Below are 26,808 nucleotides of genomic sequence, written 5' to 3'. Positions count from 1 at the left end.
ATTCACTGTGCTCCTCCACTAACACCCATCATTTGTCCTATCGTGTTGGCCAAGAGGAGGTCCAGTGTTGGGCTATCATCAACAAGCCAGCCTCCACACCACTCATTTATCTGCACCTGCAGTAATTGCAGACTGGAACACTCAGCTGCCAGTCTTGCTCTTCCCTCAACCATGCTTCAGTTAGAGCTATAACATCTTAGACCCCCATAGCAATCCACGCCCCGAGTCCATCAGCTATACCTGCTAAGCCTCTTGCATCAATATACAATTTATTTCCAATTACCCAATTTTCCCCAGGGGGGCTCCAGTTTCTTCCCACGTTTCAAAAATTGACAACATCAATTACTCCTAATGTAGGCAGCTGAGGGAATCAGGCAATGTTAGTGGGCATGTGCAAAATAATTGGTTTCAGGTGATGAATGGGATTGTTCTGAGAACTGGACTGCCGCAAGAATCTCTGAAGTTTTCTTTCTCTCTATATAAACCTCATCAGTTAGCTTCTGCATATCTGTTTAATTCCAATGTAATCAGAAATCGAGATTATTTAAAAATGTAACAGTACCATATCCAACACATGTATTCGCTGTGTACAGTTTTCTCCTGCTTCCTTACTAAATTAAACAAATTACATGGCTGCATGACTCCAAACCTTGAAATACACCTTTTTCTTTTTTTCTCGTCTGCGTCTAATAGCAGTCATTTGACACTATCAATTTGCACTATTTAAAATAATATGCAATTATATAGGATTTTGACCTGAAACATTGACCATCTCTTTACCTCCCCAGATACTGCCTGTCTCAGATCTTCCAGTAGCTTGTTTATTGCTGAGGTCACAATCAGACTAGTCAGCTCAGAATGTTTATGATCATTATCTCAAAGTGGGGAGGCTAAGGACTGCATTCCAACAATTAAAAATCCAGTAGATTTTTAAAAAATCAAAATGCCAATTGATAAAAGACTAAGGAAAATATCCAAATTGTTGATCCTTGTAGAAGAATATGAAATAGCTGTTTTGTGTACATGGTTTCCTGAGACACGAATATACAATAAAACCCCCAGTATCCAGAATTCAAGCAACTGGCAAAAAAAAGCACCAAGGGCAGATAAATAAATAGAAATAAATAAGAAAACACAAAAATTTAAACGTTTAAAATGGTAAAAGTAAATGCTCTCTGAAGCAACACACAACCCTCTGTGACAATGGGAGAAAATTTAGCCAGCACAGCACCCCGGTTGTGCCCTGTCCACAGCAGCTGTTTGAATAAAATTGAGTTTGAATAAAATAGCACCGCCCAAGATGACGAGCAGGCCGATGCCACTTGCCACTCTCCCAATGTGTCTCCCTATTCCTGCTTAGCAAGAATCTTAATCTTTGTTAGTATTAAGTATAGGTTACAGAATAAGTTAATAAAATACATCTTAAAAAGGCAAGAGTAGACTTCATGTCCGCAGTTGGCTTTGCAGAGACAATGGGGAGTGCTTGTGAGAGTTTCACAACTAGGTGTGAATGGACCAGCATGTTTGAACAGTGTCTAGGCTCAAGAACTGAGAAATCTTTTGCTGCTAGACTGATGGCAGTGTTAAATTTCTGGTTAACGTTTGTTGTTGTCCTAGAGGGGTAGGGGTGTGTGTGTGTGTGCGTGTGTGTGTGTGCGCGTGAGATTGACAAAAATAAAGAGAGAGAATGAGAATTCTGCAGCAGTTTGTGGTGAAGACTGCAAGTTGGCAGACCTGCTGCATTACCCCAAACAAGACAGCTTTTGAGTTCTGTGTTCAGTCTGTTCTAAATGTATGTGGTCAATTGCAGAGGTTGTGGCTGGTTATTGTGTTTCTCCTGAAATTGGGGAAAAAGAAGATATCTTTAAGGTAACCTGGAAGAAGGGGTTATCTTTCTTCAGTAAGACACTTCAGTTGCAGAATGAAGGTCAGCTTGTGTCCCCAACAAACAAATATCTCTACAAAACCAATAAAGACCTTCCTGAACGGTAACAAATTGTTAAAACACCAGAGCCTGGTGAATATAACTGTTTAATTCTGTGCACAATATGGAAGATTGCCTGATATCAGTGAACTTGGAGAAGTGAAAGTGAATGATTGGATAGTGAAAAAGAACTGTCCTGAACACAAATATTACATACACATGCACTTATGCAATTCCAAATCATGAATGTCCTCTGCTTTAAGTTGTTTCGCTCAATCAATCAAGATCCCTTGATCATCTAGTCTGCAAGAACACCCAAGTCTGGTGTTCACTGAATACAGCTCTGTATTCAACATCATTAGACCAACAAAACTCATGACTAAACTAAAGGATCTTGGACCCTATTCATCGCTCTGCAACTGTATCCTCTACTTACTCATTGGCAAACCCAAATCAGTATAATCTTTTCCACTATGACCTGGGACATCACAAGACTGCACGCTTAATCCCTACGCTACTCCCTGTGCACTCATTACTGCACAGCCAAGTTCAACTCCAACATGATTTACAAATTCACTGATGACACCATAATTATTGGCCAAATTATTGGAAGTGATGAGACAGGATACAAAATGGAGATTGAGAACCTTGTTGGGTGGTGCCAGAACAACAATCTTGCTCTCAACATTGTCAAGACCAAGTAGATTACAGTTGATTTTAAAAAAGAGAGGGACCAGGGGGAAGACAAACTCGCCAGCTTTGATGGGATGCAGAGGCTTAGCACCTTCAAGTTTCTGGGACCCCACATTTAAGAAGACCTCTACTGGAGCCAGCACATTAAGACAAACATGAAGAAGGAACACAAATGCCCCTACATTCTAAGGAGATGTGGCACATCATTGAATATTTTATCAAACTTCTAAACATGCACTGTGAAAAATATCCTAACAGTTTTGATCACAGCCAGGAAGGCCAGAAGATAACAAACAGAGCCAGGTCCATCACAGGCTCTGACCTCCCATTCACTAAATCCATCCCTCATCACGCTGCTACCTTCAGACAGAAGCCTGAAGATCAGCACCTCTTTTTCCAACAGTAATCAAGCTCTTAAACCTCCCCTTGTTACATTAATCAGGGACTATGCTGATATCACAAAAGGGCTGTTTCCCTTATTGCATTTTTTTTTAAACACACTAGGACAACTATGAATATTTATCATCTTTTATTTATGTATTTTTTTTACTTCAAGTATTTAGTGTGCATTTTTTTTAGTATTTTTTCCACAAAGTACCTGATCTGCTGCAGCAAAAATTACAGTGCACTGTACACTGTATATGACAATAAACTCATCGTCATCATTATCGAGATTTCATTAAAAATTGTTACCTGACAGGTAGTGTTAGTAATTGCTTCCAGCAATTGTTCCAAAGCTGCTTGTAGACGATCCCCCACATGTAATACAAGCTCTTCAGTCTCAGAATCTAGTACTCCATCATTAAAAATGTTCGGTGTGAAATGGTGATTGAATTCTAATTCTTCATCTGTCCCTCCTGACCAGAGTGTAGTATCATCACCTTCTATATCAATACCACCATAGGAATCTGGTTGCTCTTCTGAGAATCAAATAAAAGATCATATGAGTATGGATGTGACCACTGATAGGAAGCTACTTCACACTATGTTCATGAATTTATTCTGGATTATGCTTCAGAATTATTTCACTTGAAATATCAATTTGCATGTTACATGCTAGCTATCAGGAATTTTAATTATTGATTCATAGATTACCTAATTATTTTAATAAACAAGATTAACAATGAAACTTTATTAGAGGGGAAAAAAAAACACAGGTTGAACAGTATCGGCAACAATAAAGAACAAGATGATGAAATTTCAGATGAAAATGATTGATCAGACTGAGAGTATAAGTAAGATTAATAATAAAACGTACATATTGGCCTTCAGGAGCATAGGCCATACATTTTTCTGCACGAAGTGCAATCATGTTCAGGATTCCTCACGGAATCGAGCAGTAGATTATAAAGCAACAGAAGCAGAAGGAAGCTATTCATCTTTTTGCACCGGCTCTGCCATTCATTCCTGACTTTTTAAAAAAATCTCAACCCATGTTCCTACACTTTTCTCATATCATTTTTTAAACAACATCTATCGATCTCAAATTTACTGAGTGAGAGTTTTCACAGTCTCCAGGTAAGGACCATGACATGATGGGGTGAGAAAATTCTCTCACTTGTCCTGAATGGCTTCTCCTTTCTTCTCAGATTATGATCCCCAGTTCCCCAGCAAAGAGAAGTGTTGCCCCTTTATCTACCCTGTCAAATCATGAAAAGGAACAAAATAATTTTGATTACTTGTTTAATTTTTGGAACAGATTAAACTTGTTACTTCCAATGTTCAAAACTAGTAAATATAGCTGTAAAAGTTGGCTAAACTAGGGGCATGGTTCAGGCACTTGTTGGATATTTTTGCAGCACAGAAGGGATTGCTTCTTCTATCCACTCTGATGGCATCCAACAACTGCTTCCACACAATACAGTTAAAAACAAAGGGCTGCCTTGGTAGAGTGCAAGGCCTCAGAGTTGGAGGCAGCATTCAGTAGCAAGTTGGCTCACAAGATCTGCACATGACAAGTTAATATTCTTTTACAGGTTAGCTCAATGCAAAAAATGCAAAATACCAGATACATCTTTACATAATTTCTTTCATTGTAATTGTGTCATATTGAACAGCAATGCACAAATGTGCTAAAGAAATTCATCAGGTTATGCAGCATTCATAGGATGCAAAGGGTAACCAACATTTCGTGCTTGGGCCCTTCAATAGATACAGGCAGACACCAGAATAAAAAGGTAGGGGTAAAGAGGAGGAGAGGAGGGAGGAAGGAGCGGTGAAGTGCAGCTGAGGCCTGAAACATTAGTTAACCGTTACATCCTATGGTGGCTACATTGCAAAAAATGCAAAATACCAGATACATCTTTACATAATTTCTTTCATTGTAATTGTGTCAAATTGAACAGCAATGCACAAATGTGCTGAAGAAATTCATCAGGTTATGCAGCATTCATAGGATGCAAAGGGTAACCAACATTTCGTGCTTGGGCCCTTCAATAGATACAGGCAGACACCAGAATAAAAAGGTAGGGGTAAAGAGGAGGAGAGGAGGGAGGAAGGAGCGGTGAAGTGCAGCTGAGGCCTGAAACATTAGTTAACCGTTACATCCTATGGTGGCTACATGACCTGATGGGCTTTTCCAGTACATTTGTGCATTGCACTGGACCTCAGCATTTTCAGACTTTCTGGTATAACTATATTGAACAGTAATTTAGGCATTTCTTATCATATGAACTGTTGCTTCTCAAGAAATCAGTTGAACATTAGGGAAAAAAAATGTTGGCCTTGGTATTAACAACTACATCTCATTTAAGAAAGAAAATAAAAGATGAGAAAGTTCACACACACTTGGTCAGAATCATCAGGATTGTCCTGTGGTTTTGGGCAACTCATCTTTGGAAGATGCACTTGCATTGAAAGAAGCACATGGCAGATTCACGCATTACTACACTTCACAAGAATAAAATACAAGGTTAACTTGTGGAGGGTCAGTCTGCATACTGTCAGCTTTAAAGAATTGAGAACGATGAGTCATACAGCATAGAAACAAGCCATTCAGCTCAACATGTCCACAATGACCAGAGGGAACCTATCCGTATTAGGCTATTCAAGTGCTGAGCCAAACACTTTATAGTGCTTTCACCACCCTCTCAATGAAAAAGAATAAACTTCTAATTCCTCCCTAAACCTCTTACCTCCTCACCCTAAATCTAAGTTTGTTCTTCTCTAATTGGGAAAATATTTCCTGTAGTCTAACCTCCCTCTAACCCCTCATGATTTTACATACATCAATTAAACCCCCTCTTAAACTCCTCAACTCCAGGGAAAACAGACCTAGCCTTAGATTACTTAAATTAGCAAAAAAAAAATCAAGCTGATGCAAGGAAGGAAATTTTTAAAATGATACATGTACCATTCAGGTGAAATCAAGAAGTATTTTTATTCCAAAGAATAGCAGAAATCGGAAATATGCTCTTCCAAAGGGTGTGAATGCTGAGCGAATTAAAATTTGCAAGACTGAACCTGATAAGTCTTTCACGTTAAGGAAAAGGCATGAGAACATGAGAACAGAATTGAAGTACTGACCAACTATCATCTAATACAGCGTTTTCCAAACTGGATTCCGTGGTAATAACTATCTAGCATTCGACCTGCTTTTCTTTAAATTTCTTTTTATCTCTATCTTTAAATCATTGTGTTTCTGCGACGGTAGTAAACAGTTTCCTCCACCCTAGGAAAACAAAATGGCATCATAAGGCCTGATATCAGCAATGCAGACTTCAGGCCTGTGCATCATTTTCAACCAAAGAGACTCTGATTTCTTTTGGCGTGAAGCTGGCCATATTTTAACATTTAAACTGAAAGATATTCCATGTATGCAGAAATGTATTAAGAGCCATGGACTGTTGGATTAAAAAAGAAACTAGGTGACAGAATAATTCATCTGAAGCAAGAATTGAGGTGCCACCGGTTTTTCATGAAGATTCTTCTATTACACCTATAATCAGAAGAATTAAGTGTAAAGAAATGAAGCCAGGAGGAAAATTATTTGTCACTTGGGTTCACCTCAGCCGGAAATAAAAAGGCACCATGTGCACAATGTGTTTTATGTGACCTTCTAGAAAAGAAAACTACATTCACTTGGAACCAGTAAAGGTTTATGTTGGAAACCATAAAGTGAGCAAAAACAGTATGAGAATGCAACTTAAGCTTCTTAGAGGGTGAGTTGTCGATTTGCCCTTGCTTGAGAGGTCCACACTCTTGGAGAATCTATCATTAAGCCTTGTACAAAGGACATCGTGAAGTGCATGTTCAACGACCAGTTCAGCAGGAGAATCGATGCAGAGCAAATATCAAATAATACTGTTTCAAGACATATTAAGGATCAAGCTGAGGAAATTGAAGGGGAATTAATAGGTTGTTTGCTGTTACGTGATGCTTTGTTGTGAAATTTTGCATGGGCACACAACTGGGGAAGAAAATTTGAACTGCATCAATAACTACATAATGAAGAATGCGACTCTGTGGAAAAATATGTACTTCACAGATATGCACTTGTAGTGAAAAAAATACCCACGCCCCTGACAAAAGTGCACGATGAAGCAGTCAAAATGAATTATATCAAAAGTTGACCCCTGCAGTCCCATTTATTTAAAACTCTCTGTGAAGAAATGGAAAGCCAACACACAGCCTTACTAATGCATACAGAAGTAAGATGGTTAGTTATCCCGAGGAAATGTATTGGTAAGGCTATCTGAACTTTACCAAGAACTTCAAGTATATTTTAGTGACTTGAAGTTTTCATTCTCTGAGTGCCTGTGAAGTTGCAGCTGGTTAATGCGTCTTGCGTATCTTGCTGATATATTCACAAAACTGATGTAAATAAGATGTTTCCCCTGTTGGATGATTCCAGGACAAGAGGGCACAGTCTTAGAAATAAGAAGTACCAATTTACAACAGAAATGAGGAGAAATTTCTTTAGCTTGAGGGTAGTGGATTTGTGGAATTCGTTGCCACATGCAGCTGCAGAGGTAGGATCTTTGGGGGAATTTAAAGGGGAAATTGATAGGTATCTAATTAGTCAGGGTATCAAGGGATATGGGGACATGGCTGGAACTTGGAACGAGATGAGAGAACAGTTTAGCTCAGGGAGGTTTCACGGAGCAGACTCGATGGGCTAAATGGCCTGCTTCGGTTCCTTTTTCTTGTGATCTTATGAAATCAATATGGCCCTACAAGGCAAAAATACGACTGTTTTTAATGTGTTGGACAAAATTTCATCACTTTCTAGAAAATTTGACTTTTGGATTTCAATGGTGAAAGGAAAACATTGATTGCTTTTCCACACTGCAAGACTCTGATGGAGCATGAAGATGAAGATTTACGTTCTACACTGGATGAGTGTTTTCCCGACGCTTCTAGTAAGAAGAGGAGATAGGTACAAAATCTTTTCATTGTCACGACCAAAGCCGCCGATTTATCAGCATGACGACTCGACGCAACATTCAACTTAGAGGTGCAGCAAAGATTGAAAGATTTTTAACTGACGAACGGCTAAGTTCTGGATTAATCTGAGTGAAGAATATCGTCCTTGGCAAAATCTGCTGTGCATTGCTACTTTCCATGACTTACTACATGTGTGAGGCTGGATTTTCAGATTATGCAACAATGACTTGATGCCACTCCTGACATAGGATACAACTATCTAATATTGTTCCCAACATTAAGGAGTCTCTGGGGACAAGAAACAATTCCATTAAATGTAAATTAAATGATTTCAACATGGAGAATGGTGAGTTTATTTACTTTCTTACTATGTTTCTGTATATACCAGGTCTTTAAAACTGTAATTGATGATTGGGGTTCCGCGATTCCCAAGTGCTTCCTAAAAGGGTTCTGCGAGCTAAAGTTTGGGAACCACTGATCTATTTGAATGGAAAAATCAAGATTGATGTTTCTTTGCCATTGTGAAACTTAACTTTTGAAAGTGATTTGAGAAACATTTCAGCATAGGTATTTATAAAGAAATGCTCATCACATATCAAGTATCTGGATTAAAACAAGCACAATCTTGCAGAGGAATCTACATAAACTGTAGTGCTTCAGATTGAATACTTTGATGTATGAGATGGGCAGACATGTTAATCCAAAAATACATAGGTAAAGCAATTTAAATGATTCCGTGAATGAAGGTGTTATCATACGAGGAGTGTTTGACAGCTCTTGGCCTGTACTCGTTGGAATTTCGGAGAATGAGGAGGGATCCCATTGAAACATTTTGAATGTTGAAAGGCATAGACAGAGTAGATGTAGAAAGCTTCCTACCCATGGTGGGCAAGTCTAGAATGAGTGGACTCAACTTCAGAAATGAAGGGTGTACATTAAGAACAGAGATGTGGAGGAATTTATTCAGCCAGAGGTTGATAACTCTGTGGACTTTGTTGCCACAGGCTGTTGCAGAATACAGATCATTAGGTGTATTCAAGGCAAAGATTGATAAGTTCTTGATTAGCCAGGGCATCGGGCTCATGGGGAGAAGGCTGAGTGGAAAAATAAATCAGCCCATAATTAAATGGCAGGGCACTTGATGGGCTGAATAGCCCATTTCTGCTCCTGTATCTTAAGGTATCATGATACTTCCTTATCATTGATGCCGTCATCACCAATTCAAGAATTCCATTTTAAATAATGAATGCCAAGTGGGGGCAGGTGACTCGTATATTGCTTAAAGAATCAATGCTACCCAAGACACTGACACAGCTGTTCATTTTCAGTATCTATCCAAGGATGATTACATTTCATTGAAAACCAATCTATTATGGAAGTGTCAAGAAAAGTCCAAAGCTGGAAATATTGATATAGCCACAATGATTAACAGATTCCAAGATCTGTCAACTGCATTTTTTGCAATGAGCTGTTTAGTGTCCCATTCCTGAACGTTTCACAACCAATCAATTTGTTGTTCCATTCTGTTATATAAACCCAAACTTAACCTAAATAAAACAACATCTAAACTGTTCAGAGATAAGTATAGACGTTTGTATAAAACCAGCCTAAGAGCAGCAAAACAGAATAACTAAAAAAGTTTCTAAAAAACTTTTCAAAATTTCAGAATCCCCAAATGTACTTTAAAGATGAGCCTTTAAGTGTATTACCATCATAAATACAGGGAAAATATAGTCAATTTATGCATGGCAAGGTCCTATAAACAAATAACAAGTTTAAGCAATCTGCTTGGATTTTGGTCATGATACATTGGATAATGAGATTAGTGAAAACATTGATACATTATGTGCATTAGATCAGTGAAAACATTTTCAGATGTAAATTCGGGCCTAAATCGCTCTGCATGAACTAGATGATTCGAGCAGATGGCTACATTTAATTCAACAGTCTCTTATTTTTCCAGAAATCCCATCCTTCACATAAATCACAAATATGTCACTCTTTCTGTTAACCGATTTTGACACCAACATTGCTACGACACAACAGTTTATAATCTTCTCGCAGAAACTCCAGCCATTGCTGCTCTGGCTTTCCAATGAACTTTGGCCAGTTCCTTTCACATACACCTGTAGACTCCTCAATTCCACGGGTATTCTGACACCTCTGATTTTAGTTTCTCCCTCCCAAACTGCAAGGCCAATTCTATCATATTATGATTATTGCCTCCTCAGGGTTCCCTTACCTTCAGCTCTGGTATGTAACACAATACATAATTCAGAATTGCTATTTCCCTGGTCGGCTCAGCTACAAGCTGTTCTTAGAAGCAATCCTGAAAGAATTTGATAAATTACTTCTCCTGGGATGCAGTACCGACCTGGTTTTCCCAATCAAGCTGCAAGTTGAAATCTCCCACAACTACTGTAACTGCCTTTTTTGCACGTTTTTTCTATCTGCCCCTGTAGTTTGCATGCCACATCCTGGCTACTATTTGGAGGACTATTTAGAGTTCCATCAGGGACTTTTTACCTTTACAGTTTCTTAATTCTACCCACAGGGATTCTATATCTTCCGATCCAAAGTCTCCTCTCTCCAAAGATTTAATTACATTTTTAAACAGCAGAACCACACCAGCTGTTCTCCCTACCTTCCTGTCCTTCCTGATACACTGTGTATCCATGAATATTTAGTTCCTATCTGTGGTCTTCTTTTGGCTCCGATTAATTGATGGCCACAATATTATACCTGCCAGCTTCCAGCCACACCACTAGCTCATCAACCTTATAGTGTGGGCATTTAAATACAAGACCTTTAGTGCTGTATTCATCACCCTTTTCAATTTTGTTTCTAAAATACCCCAAGTTCAATCATTAGTCTAGACCTTTGTTCATCACTTGAATGGGATTAATATTCACAAAGAGCAACTCAAATTAGACTTATTATATACTTCTATATCTCCATTTAATCGAAGTATTTTAAGTAGACTGCTGTCCATTAGTAGTTTCAAAATACCTATCAGAATGCTTGTCTGCAAATCCAGCAACTGAAAATTTTAATCTTCCTGATTTCTTATTAATAAGAAGTTATGAAATTAACCTTCTTGCATTTCCTTTAAGAGGATTATCAATGGTTACCATATGAGGAGGAAACTTACTTCTTGACAACAGGGAGAGAGAAAAGGTATACCTATTCAGTTAATTTTTACTCAGTGCAAAGCCTCGTGATGAAGTACAAAGAATGGAGCACATACCATGTGATGTTAGTGAGAAGTTGCAACAGTTTACAGGAAGTACCGTAAAATCCCCATGATCAAAAATTGCAGAAAATAAATAAGTAAAAAATATGAAAGTTGGCACTCCCAAGCAGTCAGTTTGCCAATTACGCCACATACAATCTCGAGCAATTAGAAAATTCATTTATCAAATGAATTTTGTTTTCGTAAACCATACACAACCTTGCTTTTCTTTTTTGACTAAAATCATGACTTTCATCATCGAGATTCTCCCACCTTGCTATCCTTGTCCTTTCTCCTCACTGGAACATGCCAGTCCAAATAAGATGCTCCTTGTACAACTCCCACACTCAGTTGTAGACTGCCCAATTACGGGCTGCTCCCAATCAACTCCCACTAGCTCCTCGTTAATAATGTAATGATTTGTCTTCCTGCAATTTATTATTTGCCCAGAATGTTCAGGTTTAACCTTAACTCCAAAGGAAATGGGCCAATGACAATTTTTCTCAAGCAAAATATTTCAGTAACAATTGGGTCCAGAGCAGTGGTTCTCAACCTTCCCTTCCCACTTGAAGCAACCCGTTACTTATCACAGAGCACCTGTGGCATAGGGAATACTTAACCACTGGTAAAGAGTTTGTACATTCTTCCCATATCTGTGTGGGTTTCTTCCTGGTGCTCCAGCTTCTTTGCACCCTCAAAAACATAGGGGGTTTGAAGGTTAATTGGTGCATTTGGGAGGTACAGGCTCATGGGTTTGAAGACCTTGTTACTTTGCTGTATCTCTAAATTTTAAAACTCCACACTAATGTAGATTAGTAAATACAGGAATGGCAGAAGTGTTTTATGAAGGAAAAAATCATGACGGCATCTAAGAAGTCTGTTGGACTTTTGAGTCCAGAGATTTTTTTTAAAAAAAAAAGGCATGGATACATATTGCATGGGTCAAGAAAGCAGAAGTTGGAGGTATTAACTGCTAACCAGTAATATCTGTGAAGTTTATTAGCATCAGTTTGTGGAGTGAAAAGAGATTGAGGTCAGCAATTATATTCCTTCACATGCATAAAGCACCTTCATATAGTCATAAACTAAGTAGACGATTGTGCAATGAGGGAAGAGTTGAAAGAAACATGTTTTCTACTTATTTCAAATATATTTTTATCCACAATGCATAAAACATTCAATAAGTTACTCGCATTTGATTAAATTAATAAAACACCTGTGTCAAATTAGACATACCCTTTACTTGACTGTGAAGTGTGAAAGGTTTCAGTTGCTCAATGGATTCACATGCATCTTGCTCCCACAAAGAAGATCTTGAAGGAGGCTGTCCCTTTACAGACCTTTCTACAAGGGCTGAAACATGTCTATTTATAGTTTCTTCTGCTGCTGCTGTTGTCTTAACCACTTCTGACAAAACTTTCAAGAGTTTGTCGTTTGCCTTTTGTAAACTATTTGTAGACATGAATAAAACAGTATTTTAAGTTACAAGGTCAACAAGTACTTAAGAATAAATGATGTTCTATAATGGAAATGAAAAAAAATGGAAGATGCTATCTGAAATAGAAACAGAAAAGGTTCAAAATACTCAGCAAGCATTTGTGGAAGAAGAAACAGAATTAACATATCAGGACTAGCATTCCATCTTGTCTGGGTACGATGAAACAAAACAGCTCTCAAATCAGGAAACTGTTTTCTGTTTTAATTGTAACTGACGAGCTCTGCTGCAAGGTGATCAATCTACAACAGATCTCTCTCCACAGACACAGCATTTCGAGCATCCGTCTTTTGGTTTCAGATTTACCAACAGCTCCGACTTGAGTTTATAGTTTCAACTCATCCTTGCTAATCAATAAAACAGACCACTCCGTGAACTGTACCAAAAAAAAATGGTCCAGCATTCGCAGTATTTATCTCCATAAACAGTGGATCACCTCAAAACCCGGCTTTGTCATATCAAACTCTATTTCCATCCGCTCTAAAACTTTTCTCAATTGCCCAGTTAACCATGTTCCTTTTTCCACAGGCATTGCATGACCTGCTTAGTGCTTCCAAAGCTTTTTGATTTTACATCAAATTTTACAAGTTTTATATGTTTCCACTTAATTTAAATGCAACCCATGATAATGCCCAAAATTACTTCACAGGAGCATAATCAAACAAAAGGTATAAACAGTTGATGAACAGATCAGTTTAATACATAGATTTTGATGAGCATCTTAAAGAAAAAGAGACAGGTTGGTGCTCAAAACTGAAAATCAGAGTGTCTAAAGAATAAGCCGCCAATGATATGGTGAAAGAACTGGAGAACAAAGCCATTGCTGCAGGGATTATAGAGTTTCCTGGTCTTAGACTTGTAGTAATAGAATGGAGCAAGGCAAAGAGGGCATTTGAAAAATAAGCTGAGATGTTACTGGACCAAATGTCAGTGAGTGTCATCAGGCACGGGGCTGATAAATTTCTTGGAAGCAAGGTGGAAGCTGCAGAATAATAGACAATTTACAAATTTATAGCATACACAATTTAAATACCATGGTGAGAAATGGGGTACCTGAAATGATCCAAAATCCAAAAATTTTTTGTCCGTGGTCCTATAAGGTAATACGCAATAGAGAGCGGGATGTAGTGGACGTAAGTAGTGCATTATTGAGTGTAGATTTTTCAATATATATCTACTACAGTTAATTTGTGCATATGTAAATATTTGTATTGTAATGTGAATGCATGTATCTTCAAGTCTGAGGAAATGAGTGCATTTTTAAAAAACAATGGTGTTGCAAAAATCTGAAAAAATCCAAAATCTGGTCCCATGCATTTCAGATAAGGGTTACTTGACCTGTACCATGTAAAATATCAAAAAATCTGGTATTTCCCATATATCGAATGTAAAAGTTGACCCCCTCCCACCCCCCCCATTATTTGCCCAGGCCCCTGCTCACCAGAGCTCCCAATGCCCACAACGTGAACTCTCACCAAGGCTTCAGCCACCCGCCCATCCAAGCTCCCGGTGCTCCGACCACAGACGATCCAGCCACCCTGCCATCCGAGCTCTGACATCACAAACACTAACTTAGCACCCAGTCCTGCCCATTGGAACTCCTGTCACCTCAAATGATACAGGTACTTACCTAGATCAATAGTAGTGTGCACGTAATAGTCGACCCCCTAAATTTACCCTCGAAAATGGTCCACAAAACTTTATTATTATATACAGTAATCATTGAATACTTATTAAAGCTACATTTTTTTATAAGCATGCAGTGACAAATTATAATCTCGCACATTCAATTTTAAAAGCTAACCTTGGAAAAGAAAATCATGTTCCATGAACTTATGGACAATATTAAGTGTTCAAACTTAAGACACCAAACTGCTAGAACAACTAACCATTGATTTACAAGAACATTTTGATTTGTGTCTTCTGACTTTTCTTCAGATGATGGTACGTTCTTGCATTGATCAGAATACTTTTGAACTTTATGCTGGTCTTCTTTCTCACTCTGTGTAAGGATATGCATTGGCAGAATATTAAGGTCAGTGACAGAAATCCAGTCATTCTACTTCTAGGTTTATAACTTCAGTAAACTCTGATCTGAAACTATCAAGTCAAAGTACATTTAAATTAGTATTCTTGGGTTCTACTTTGCTATTTGGCTTGCAAATTTAAGTTCTGCAAATTGCACTCGATGCAACAAAACAAACAATGATCCTGCTTCTATGCTGATTTGACAACACTAAGCTTTCTTAATTAATATTGCACACAATGGCACCCCCCAGCTTCCTCCAACCAAAAATGTGACAGCTCCGTAAGAGTATTTTAATTTACATACAAGACAATAATCAACTGAAGATAAAATACTGGCAAAAATTTAATAAAGACAGTTATTTATAAACTCAAGATACCATCTCTGTCTGTGTACAGCTCTCACAATACTCCAGGGGGAGTCTTCCTTCTCCAGTTTCAGGAAGACATTTAAGATTTTCCATTTCTGCAAGCATTCTTTCATTTTCTGATACCACTTTCAAGTTATAAGCAGGAATACTCTGTTAAAAATAAATATGTTCATTTTATATCCAATTTATTCAAGGATTTTTCAACGTGTGAAAAGTAACATTTTAATTCTATTGCAGAATTACTAAGAAATTAATTTCAAATGCATATGAAATTAACCCAATTCTGAAAACTATTTTAGCAGCTGCTTTTAGGTTTCACCTAATGAAAAACACAAAAGGATAGCTATTGTATTTACAATAATTGAAAATCGTGCAAATCCTTAACAGATCAGGCAGCATCTATGAAAAGTGAAACAAAAATAACAGAGAGAGATCCTTCACCAGAACATTATTTTGATTTTTTTAAAAATTGTAGGCCCTTCATCCTGAAACGCTAACTCTCTCTCTTTTCCCTAACTGCTGCCCAACCTGTTGAGTACTCCCACAATTATTGTTTTTAAGATGTTCAACATCAGAACTTTTTGATTTTCAAGTTGCACATTTAATTAATTTCTCCAGAATCACAGAATATTAAATAAAAGTTGAAGCATAAAAAAAACAAAGGTGTAATAAATTGAAATAGCCTGATGAGAAAATAATTTAAAAGTGCTTGACAAGGAAATAAAACATGCAGTTTTGTGGCATGAAAGACAAAAATCAGACAAATTGCTACTTTGAAAAGGAAAAGGTACAAAAAATGCTATTTTTTTTTACAAAAGTTATAATGTTTTTCATATTTATGGGCAAGATAAAATCTCATGAGGACAAAGTCAATTTAGAAGCTTTCGTATGAAAATTAAATCATTAAAATCAAATAATAAGAAATAAAAGTGATGAACTTACGGTGAAAAAAATTTGATTCCTTTAATTGTTGGTATGCGTGTAATTATAGTAGGATTCTGCGCGAATCAACAGCTGGAGGGAAGTTTAATGCTTTGGAGAGATTTTGTACTGAAGAGAACTAACAAGTGGAAGAATTAAAAGAATTGGCAATAAATATTCCAAAAATTCTGCTTTTTAAGATTATGTCAAAGGGCAGCATATGGAGGAAGGGTGGGAGTTCATGCATATATCCTTGGAGACAATGGACATAACTGCCTGCAGATAAAAGGGAGACCAACCTCTTGCAGATGATTCTCCAGCTCTCCCATGAAGAAAAGAAGGAACCAAGTCAATGCAAATGCAAATGACTGGACCATAGTGGAGTAGCACTGAAGGCAGAGGCTGCAGCATCAAAGATGCAGATCAGTCAAAGCCACCATGTGGAAGAGAGCACCTTTGCCATATCTACACTGTAACATACTGATTGGGAAGGATTCATACCAGAAATTTCAGGAAAAATGGTCATGAATTTGAGGGGTACAGCACAAGATGTTTGAGAGGTTAAAAAAAAGGTTGGGTGTCGAAAGATAGAACACTACAGCACAGAAATAGGGCCTTTTGGTCCTTCTAGTGTGTGCTGAAACTTTTTATTTTGCCTAGTCCCACTGACTGGCACCCAGTCCATAGCCCTCCATACCTGTCCCATCCATTTACCTGTCCAAATTTTTTTTAGATGTTAAAATTAAGCCTGCATTCATCAGTCAGTTGGTAGCTCATTCCACACTCCTACCACTCTCTGTGTGAAAAGGTTCCCCCTCATGTTTCCCCCTAAACTTTTCCCCTTTAATGTCCTCCGATTTGTATTTTATTCACCCTCAATGGAAAATGTCTACCTATATTTACTCTGTCTATTCCCCTTATAATTTTAAATACCTATATCAAATCACCCCTCATTCTTCTACACTCCAGGGAATAAAGTCCTAACCTGTTTAACCTTTCCCTGCAATTCAGTTCCTAAACTCCAGGTAACATCCTCGTAAATCTTCTCTGTACTCCTTATATTTTATTGATTCCTTTCCTGTAGTTAGATGACCAAAACTGCACACAATACTCCAAATTTGGTCTCATCAATATCTTGTCCAACTTTACCATAACATCGCAACTCCTGTACTCAATACTTTGATTTATGAAGGCCAATTTGCCAAAAGCTCTTTCCTTGCCTTACCAACTGGGATGCCACTTTCAGTGAATTATGTATGTGTCCCACTTCTCTGTTCTATTGTACTCCTCAGTACCCTACCATTTAACTGTATATCCATTCTTAGTTTGTCCTTCCGAAATGCAACACCTCACACTTGTCTGCATTAAATTCCATCTACCGTTTTTCACCCATTTTTCCAGGTGGTCCAGATCCCTCTGCAAACTTTGAAAACCTTCACTGTCCACAACATCTCCAAACTTGCTGATCCATTTTATCACATTATCATTCAGATCAGTGATATAGATGATGAACAACAATCGTTGATCCCTGAGGCACAGCACTACTAACAGGTGTCCAGTCTGAGAAGCAATCATCCACCACTACTCTCTGGCTTCTCACAATCAGCCATTGTTGAATCCAGTTTACAACTTCACCATGAATCCCTAATGTCTGAACCTTTCTGACTAACCTCCTATGTGGGACCTTGTCAAAAGCCTTACTAAAGTCCATGAAGACAACATTAATTTTATTTTAATTTAGACATACAGCATGGTAACAGGCCTTTTTGGCCCATGCTGCATAATTATACCTAATCGACTTACAACCCCCCAGTATGTTTAGAATGGTGTGAGGAAACCGGACCTCCCCAGGGAAAACCCACGCAGACACAGGGAGAAGGTACAAACTCCTTACAGACTGTGCAAGATTCGAACCCCAGTCCTGATTGCTGGCACTGTAAAGGCGTAGTCCTAACCACTATGTCAACCGTGCCGCTCAACCATTGACCATGCATGAACTTTCTTGGCTTGTCCTTCTAACACATGGGGCGTAGTTTGTCATAATATGGGAAAACAAAAGGGTTGTTCTGAAAAGAGGCAGAAAATGACAGTTTCGAAGGAGACTGAGGAAACTGTATTGAAGAAAGAAAAAACATTAACAGCTAATATGGAAAGGGGGAAATGGATAATCAGCAGTTCCTGAGAACTATGTTTAGGGTACAGCACGTAGGGACACAGCATATAAGAAACTCACAAAATTCTGTCTACGGAGGAAGTTTGCCTTGGGCATAAGGGAGAGAAGACATGGATTATATAAAGGGTGATGGTCAGGTTAGAGAATTTTAACAGGGTCATGGACAATGGAGGAAACAAACACTTGGTTTAACACTATAGTACTGTAGCGTATGGATATCTTGCCATTGTCAGAGATGTTCTGAAGCAATGGTCCAAAGAGGCTTTTATTCAAAATGCAAGAAGGAGAAACTGAAGGACTGCTTTGACCTGCACAAAGCACAAGGAATTTGGAGAATGAAGCAGTTTGAATTGCTTGATTGGCCAATGTAGAAGGCCAAAGATCAGGATTAATTAGGAATGGGTAAGAGAATTGTAATTATGAACTCAAGATATTCAAGCAAACATTTAATCATTGTGAAAAATCAAAGGACACTGCAGTGATTCTCTCTTCATCAATCACATCAGTGGAAACAACAATTCAATTTTATAATTCACTTATTTTTCTTGGTAGTGTGGAAGAGCAGAGGGATCCGGGGTCCATGTCCACAGATCCCTGAAAACTGCCTCACAGGTAGACACAGTAGTTAAGAAATTTTATGGGGTATTAGCTTTCACAAATCGAGGGATTGAGTTTAAGAGTCACAAGGGAATGATGTGGCTCTACAAAACCCTGGATAGATCATACTGGAGTACTGTGTCCAGTTCCAGTTGCCTCATTATAGGAAAGACATTGGAAAGGGTGCAGAGAAGACTTACCAAGATGATACTTGGTTCAGAGAGTATGCATTATGAGCAGAGATTAAAGGGAGCTAGGGCTTTACTCTTTGGGGAGGAGGAGGATGAGAGGAGACATGATAAAGGTATACAAGATATTAAGAGGAATAGATAAAGTGGACAGCCAGCGCCTCCTTCCCAGGGCACCACTGCTCAATACAAGAGGGCATGGTTTTAAGGTAATGAGTGGAAAGTTCAAGGGAGATATTAGTGGAAGGTTTTTTTTACCCAGAGAATAGTTGGTGTGAGGAATGCACTACCTGGATCAGTGGTGAAGGCAGGGGCATTGGTGAATTTCAAGAGACGACTAGACAAGCATATGGAGGAATTTAAAGAGGAGGGTGATGCAGGAGGCAGGGTCTAAAGGTCAGCACAACATTGTGGGCCAAAGGGGCCTGTACTGTGCTGTAATGTTCTATGTTTTATGTTTATCTGACAGCTTTTTTTCCCTCTTTTGCCTTCCCATCCATAACCACATTTGACCTCTTGGCATTGGCCTGTACTCCTCCCCCTACCCTCTTCCCTAATATTTTTATTTAGGCACTTTCCTGTTTTTTGCTCATACATTGACAAAGGGCTTAGACCCAAACATATATCTTTGCTTCCTGTGGACACTGAGTTTCTTCAACACTTTTGGTATTAAATTACAGCAACAGTGTCTGCAGCCTCTCTTGTTCAACTCTCACCTTAATTAGTTAATTTCGATCAAGTCATTAAGATCTCCAGCACTGAATGTTAAAATTCACTGCTAACCTCATATTGAAGTATTCGTGCGCATCTCCATGTTTTTGAACATTTCAGGCAAAATTCTTACCTCTTGAAGCTGCTCTTTTAATTTTTCAATCTCAGCCAACAATGGTTCCTGCTCTTCTTGCAACCTCTCCAACTGCTGTGTATGCAATTGCCGTAAAGTTTCCAATGATTGTTGATACTCCTGATCTTGTCGAACAAGCTCCTGCCTCATATCTTCAAGTCTCTCCTAATGCACAAAAAGTGGAAAGGTTGAAGCTAAATTATTTGTGATTCTATTCAAGCATTCCATTTTAAAACCCCATCATTCTACTGCACCTGTATGATTTTTAAATAGCATTTCTTTGATATTTAAATATTTTGTAGCAAAATATTCTTCAAATTCTGAAGAGGATGTTAATGCATTGGAATCAGTTCAAAGTTTTCTTGACTAAATGCTGAAGTTTTGGAGAGAGGATTGCTCAAAACACGAAGATTCTTTGCAGGGTGATGTAGAGAGGTGTCCTCTTGAATCTAGAACTAGGGCCACAGTTTAAAAATAATGAATTGTTATTTAAGGCAAAGCTTTAGCAATATTTCTTTCTCTGAGTGGGCTGAGGGTCTTTGAAATTTCCTTTCTCAAAGGATGGCTTCAAATATTTTCCAAGTGAACAGTACAACACAATACCAGGTCCTTTGGCCCAGATATCCAATTTAGACAAATTCTTTGATGCTTGTACCTGATGTATATCCCTCCATTCCCTTTATATTTATGTGTCAATAGAAGCTTCTTATATGCAGCTATTGGAATTCCTTGCACCACAACACCTGGTAGCACCTTTCGGGTACCAACTACTATGTGTAAAAAAAAATTAAAATTGCCCTACGTATCCTCTTTAAAGGCCACGCTCACCTCTCCTCTCCCCCCACCTCCCACCAGCTGCATCCTCTAGTGTGTGACATTTTTATCCTGGGAGAAAGAATCTGAGTGACCACTCCATCTATGCTTCTCCTGATTAAAAAAAAAAATCAGGTCACTCCCTCAGCCTCCATCACTCCAGAAAAAATAACTCAATTTTTTTTTTCTCTATCCCTCCTTGCAACTTATACCCTTTAATCCAGGCAACATCCTGGTAAATCTCATTTGTACCTTTTTCAAAGTCTACACAAATCCTTCCTGTAAAGGGGCAACCAGAATTGTACACGGTATTCCAAGTTCAGCCTAACAAAAGTTTTATATAGACCTCCTTACTTTAATCTCAATGAATTGCCAAATAAAGGTCGAGGCATCGGTAACTCAGATGGACGGGCAGCCGGGACAAGGATCCATGGTCTGGAGTTCAGATGGGTGGACAGCAGGGATGAGAATCCACATTCAGAGTGTCGGGAGCTCAGATGGGCAGCTGGCCAAGGCCAAGAATTGGGGGGGGGGGGGTGGAGGGAGGGGAGAAATATACAATTTTTAGGCCAAAGGGGGTCGACTATTACTCGAGATTATACAGTACCTATATTCTCCCCCAGCCCACTCAACCGCCACCCCTCCACCAACCATCCACTGCCGTATTCCACGCCTGGGGGGGTCCATAAGGTATATGAAGTGGTCGATGGGCTAAAATGTTTGTGGACCCCTGTTCTAAACGAATTTTTCTATACATCTCTAACTCATTCCTAACAAGGACCACTCCTTACTAAAAGAAAAGATGCTCTTCCCTCTCATTTTAGCCCTATGCTCACTCATTCTAGAATCATTTATCCTGAGATGAAGACTGTGGGCATTCACCTTATCCATGCCCCTTATGATTTTATAAACCTCTAAGCTCAATCTCAGCCTCCTATGTGATAGGGCAGCCATTCTCAACAGGGACTTTATGACACCCCTCGGGGCCACAGCATATTTAAGTAAAAGTCTTATTTTCTTTTCATGTCACGTTACATAATTTTATATTTTATTTTATGTAGTTGGTAGGAAAGAAGTATGGAATAAATCAAAACTTGACTGCTTTACAAAGAAGGGGGCCCATAAGCATTGAGCAGTGTCCTAAGAGGGGAATTGTGACAGAATATAGATATGTTTTTTGGAGATAAATTGGGGCAGAGTTTGTTAGTGTAGGTCACTTACAAACACTTTAAAACAGATCTTATTTAAACCCACCTGTGCAACTTCTTGGACCTCAGATTCATTAGCTTCCATTTTACATTCCAAGCTTATTTCTTTCAGATTGGAAGTACCCGTGGCACCAGAGTCCCTGAACAGTTCTTGTTCGGCATTCAAAAATTCCTTCAGCAAAGCAGGTTCTGAAATCACATCATGTGTTCCCAATTGATATTTAATCTTGACATTTTGCATTTGCCTTTGAATTGAAAGAATTTCAGCATCTTTCTGTTTTAGTGCTCTATGAAGCTTCGCCTTTTCTTCTGAAAACAGTTCTTCCAATTCTTTTCTGTCTGCGTCAAATTGAAACTGGAGATCTTGTTTTAGAGTATGCTCCATTTCCTTCTTCCATTCATCACTCATTTTGCACGGACTAGACTCTTGCATTTCCCTCCTCACCCTTGCCATCTCAGTCTGCTGAGCAAACTGTACAGACATCTGTACAATTACCTACAAACAAATTATACAAGGACCAACATTTAACATGGAGAATACTGACGTCAACATTTAAACCACTTCAAAGATTATATTATTTTACAGCTATTATTAACCCTACTATATTATCAATAAAAGTATCAAACAGTGGACCAGCCAATTGTTTTTTTTTGAGGGAGAGCTAATAAAGGATAGCTAATAATTATGTGTTGTGATATTCTTGTTAAATTTAGCCTTAAGTGAGAGCAGCTTACTTTGGCAATTTCTTCCTGCATCTGTTCTTGATATTGCTTTTCCAGATGATATACAAAATCAGGATGTTTCCTATTCTGCTCTTCATCCCCTTGCAATGCAACTTTTGTGAAGACTCCATTTAAACTTTGGGCACTTGAATTAGGCTCTCCTCCAGCCAGATCAGCTGAGTCATGTCCAAATACTTTCCTCTCAAGACCGCATTGTGTTGCCACAGATTCTATTTGTCCTGGTTTTTGATGGCACTGTGTTTCCAAAACATTCAACGTCTTTATCAAATTCTCTTCCTGTTGCAAAACGCTTGGGTGATCCAGACGCCATTGCTGATCCTGAACATGATCCACCTTCGACTCAACCTACGAAAAATATACGTCATTATATACAACATTCAGCCTTCAGTTGGCAGTTTTTGGAGGAATGATATTCAATGCTAGTATAGAAAATAGACACAGAAGTACCAGATTCTCTTTGGGAGGTTGGTGGTGAGGCACATCATTCAGCTAAAAAGACTACTATTCATAATTTCAAGCATATCCAAAACTGAATTTTATACAAAGGTCAAGCTAATTGCCAAAAATTAAAAAATAATCATGCCTCACAGCAACAATAAGCATGGGTCCAAAACCTGAGCAATTAGTGAATCCTTTGCAGAAAGGCAAGTACCGACATGCTCCCTGAAGAAATGCTTTAAAATTGGGAGGACCTGTGCACTGACCTGCATACAATGTATTACAGAAATATGGACAGGCTAGAGCAGAATAATTTATACACTTTCACATTTGGCTACACAACTCCCAAAACTTAGCTGATCGACCTGACATGGTCATTGAATGCTCCTGTACAGCATGTCCTGATTTTCAAAGTTACAGAAAACTTAAATATAAACAGTTGAATAATTAAAACAATTTATACAAAAATATCAAAAGATTTAAATTACAGCATTATTTATCTTAGTCCTTAATACTCAAATGAATGAACATGCTTTTTCTGGTGTAATCTGTGGGTGGATCCATAGTTTAACTTATGGGGTTTATACTATGGATTTGCCCACTGATTCTGCATGAGGAACAATTTTAATTGAAAAGGGCTCCACTACCGTGAGAAATTGCAACGTGCTCAAACTCTGCAGCAGGTCTTCATAGGGAGTGCAAATTAAAATATATTTGGGAAAAGAATAGCCCATAACTTCTAGATTTCTGCAATTGGACAGGACTCCCGAACATTTCCCCACTGCTGGCACCACGAACTGTGAGTTGTTTAGAATGTGCAGTGAGGAAAAAGTGCTAGAGGAACTCACTAAGTCACGTAGCATCCATGGAAAGCAATAGGCAGTCAAGCCTCAGCTGTTCACTGGGAATGCAGAATCTAATTTGTCAATATCTGCAGACTCAATGTTTACCTCTTAATACTTATTGGAAGTGCTTAAGCCATCTTTTACATTCAATAAAAAAGAAATCTTAAATCTCAGTGAATTGTCAAGATGGTGGCTCTGCCAAAACTGCTATAATGGCAGAGCTGCCACTGTGGCTGACCCACATAGAGCAGGGAGTGGAGACACTGCGCTCCTGCGGGTCTACCCACCCAGTCCGACAGCCTTTGGCTCCATGCAGGCTTTAAACACCTGTAAATGGTGCGGACGGTGGTTTTATTTAAAAATACTGTGACAGCAGGGTCTGCGTCCATGATGGCAGTGCCCATGGTGGGCAGCAGCCATGAGAGGTTGCAGACTCCGAGGAAGCAGAGGCAACAGAAAACGGGGAGACTACCTCTCATTTGAAAAGGAGGTGCAGAGGTGACCCCCGGGGTGGTGACCATGGAGGCGGACCAGTGAAGGGGTTCTGCAGTTGAAGAAACGCACAGATGGTGGGCTTTTGGAGACTCAAGGCAACAAACCCATACAGGCTGTGGGCTTCACACAGAGATTCACATCAGGCAGCAGACAGCTAGAGCCTGGCTAAAGAGGCACCAGGTATTGGAACTGGGATACGAGAGGGTGCTGGGTGCACTGAAGGGTTCCTGATCACGTCGAAGGTTTGGATCTGGAGCTCCAGCTGCTAACGTTTTGGACCGGTCTCTGTGTGGCTGCAAGGGCTGCGGAAGCACTCGAGGTAAATTCACGGACAAACGGTGACTCTGAGGGGACTCTCTTATGCTTCTCTTTCTAACTGTAAGAGGTGCTTGAGGTAATTTATGCCAATAATGAGTCTGTCTGCGCAAATTTTGTGTAATATTGCACTGTTTTTAATTATTACAATAAATTGAATCTTGAATCTTAAGTCTCAGAAAAGAAAAAGTTTAAAAATGTGCTGCTGATCATACTTGGCCAGAGCTGGGAACTCACGGATGAGTCATGGTATCCTTGCAAGTGAACAGTGGAGAACAAAATTATTGGATTTTTAAAAAAAATAGTGGTGGATTATTAGCGAAACTTCAAAAATTCTGTAAAATATATCTGCCCCTCAATTACTAATCACTTGTTGGTTTAAATCAATAATATGCAAAGAAATTAAAAGAATAAATTAACTGATTTAAGAAAAAATGTTCAAGGAAAGGTGGAAGTTGGGAAAGTGAGAAGAATAAATCAATTTCACTGAAGCATCTACACAAACATGATGATGATATGACCAGGTTAGTCAAGGGATTTAATCTGCCACATTTCCAAAGTCTCCCTACCACCAATAAGACTCAAGTCAGGAATGAACTATATTAATATTGACAACAGAAAAGATACAGATCCAACAATACTCAAAAAGATCAGTAGCATCCAGGAGAACTATTTGACTAGCACCCAGCCACAATCATAACCTTTCCTTTACCACCAATGTAACAGGTATGATTAAAATTTACAAGATCTCTTTCGAGCAACTTCCCTGATAGAACCTTCCACATCTATAAAAACTAATACCAAGAAGGACAGAAATTCCAGAGATAAATTCACTTCAAGTCCAATCTCTGTGAACTAGAAACACATTGTTATTCTTTTATTATTTATATTCCCCAATAATATCCTTTTCATAAAAATGCCAAGAACATGGAAGATTCAATTCTAATAATTTAATTTTGCATTGTTAAATACCTTAATGTTTTTTAGTCTTTTACCTTGTACTCGTCCACTCTTTGTTGTTCTACCTCAACAGCAGAACTTCCAGCCATGTACTCATCAGATGCACTTATTTCTGTCCTAAATGAGAAGTTAAAGGAAATAAACACACCAATTTGAGTAAAATCAAGCCATTTACCCCTACGTAAGTAGAAATCTATGTTTTATCAAATTTGTTCCTCCTTTAAGCACACCACTGTCCCTTCTCAATATAACTCATCGTTTGGGAAATATTTTGGGTGCTATTCTACTCCAATAACAGTGGTTCTCAACCTTTTTCTTTCCACCTACATATCACCTTAAACAATCCCTTACTAATCACAGAGCACCTATGGCATAGGGAATACTTAAAATAGTACGTGAGTGGAAAGGAAATGGTTGAGAACCACTGCTCTATTAAGTGCCCCAAGATATTTTACTATATTTAAATGGTTCATTCAAATACAAAATTATGGTTCTTGGAACATTTACTCAAGCACTAGTAGTGTTGGCGGGCAGCAACCTCCTTTGAAGAAGACCGCAGAGCCCACCTCACTGACAAAAGGCAAAGGAGGAAAAACCCAACACCCAACCCCAACCAACCAATTTTCCCCTGCAACCGCTGCAATCGTGTCTGCCTGTCCCGCATCGGACTTGTCAGCCACAAACGAGCCTGCAGCTGACGTGGACTTTTTACCCCCTCCATAAATCTTCGTCCGCGAAGCCAAGCCAAAGATATAAGTAGTGTTTATAATATCCTGAAGGTGGAGACACAAACCTACAATATGAATAGGTTTTAAAAAATATATTTCTTCATTTTAAAGAGTGAAGCAAGGATTCCGAAAGTAAATACAGATTACTTCCTTGTCATGCACCTGTGGTTCAGGAAGAGGATAGTACACATAGATGATGCTTGACTAGAGAAGGCATGGCCATTTTGGTTTTCACCTTTTCAGCCTGCATTCAATAGTGGCAGCTAAATCCAGATTGTATAAATAAGAAAGGAGGATGAGCTGAAGGCAGTGAAAAACATGGTTTAAGGGTTGGCAATGAGAGCAGCTTAATATCCCTGGTTACAAGGTTTTCTGATCAGATAGAAAGAGGGTTAAAAAGCAATACTGGCTCAA

General features: G+C 38.7%; 1 protein-coding gene across 4 annotated transcripts in view; it reads right to left on the bottom strand.

Annotated features, from left to right (window-relative positions):
- Nucleotides 1-26,808, bottom strand: part of akap9 (A kinase (PRKA) anchor protein 9) — a 226,267-nt gene that overhangs the window by 112,370 nt on the left and 87,089 nt on the right. For all 4 annotated transcript variants that reach the window (XM_069914357.1, XM_069914358.1, XM_069914361.1 and 1 more), the window contains 8 exons: nt 25,702-25,783; nt 22,605-22,958; nt 21,916-22,365; nt 19,849-20,013; nt 15,135-15,275; nt 14,619-14,731; nt 12,471-12,682; nt 3,311-3,537 (listed from right to left, as the gene is read on the bottom strand). In XM_069914357.1, the coding sequence (XP_069770458.1) occupies nt 3,311-3,537; nt 12,471-12,682; nt 14,619-14,731; nt 15,135-15,275; nt 19,849-20,013; nt 21,916-22,365; nt 22,605-22,958; nt 25,702-25,783 (1,744 nt within the window). The remainder of the gene's footprint in view (nt 1-3,310; nt 3,538-12,470; nt 12,683-14,618; nt 14,732-15,134; nt 15,276-19,848; nt 20,014-21,915; nt 22,366-22,604; nt 22,959-25,701; nt 25,784-26,808) is intronic.

Source organism: Narcine bancroftii, chromosome 1, assembly GCF_036971445.1.
Source record: "Narcine bancroftii isolate sNarBan1 chromosome 1, sNarBan1.hap1, whole genome shotgun sequence".
NCBI classification, from domain to species: Eukaryota; Metazoa; Chordata; class Chondrichthyes; order Torpediniformes; family Narcinidae; genus Narcine; species Narcine bancroftii.
Note: the sequence above shows the minus strand (reverse complement) of the source record. Positions and strands in the feature narration are given on the sequence as shown.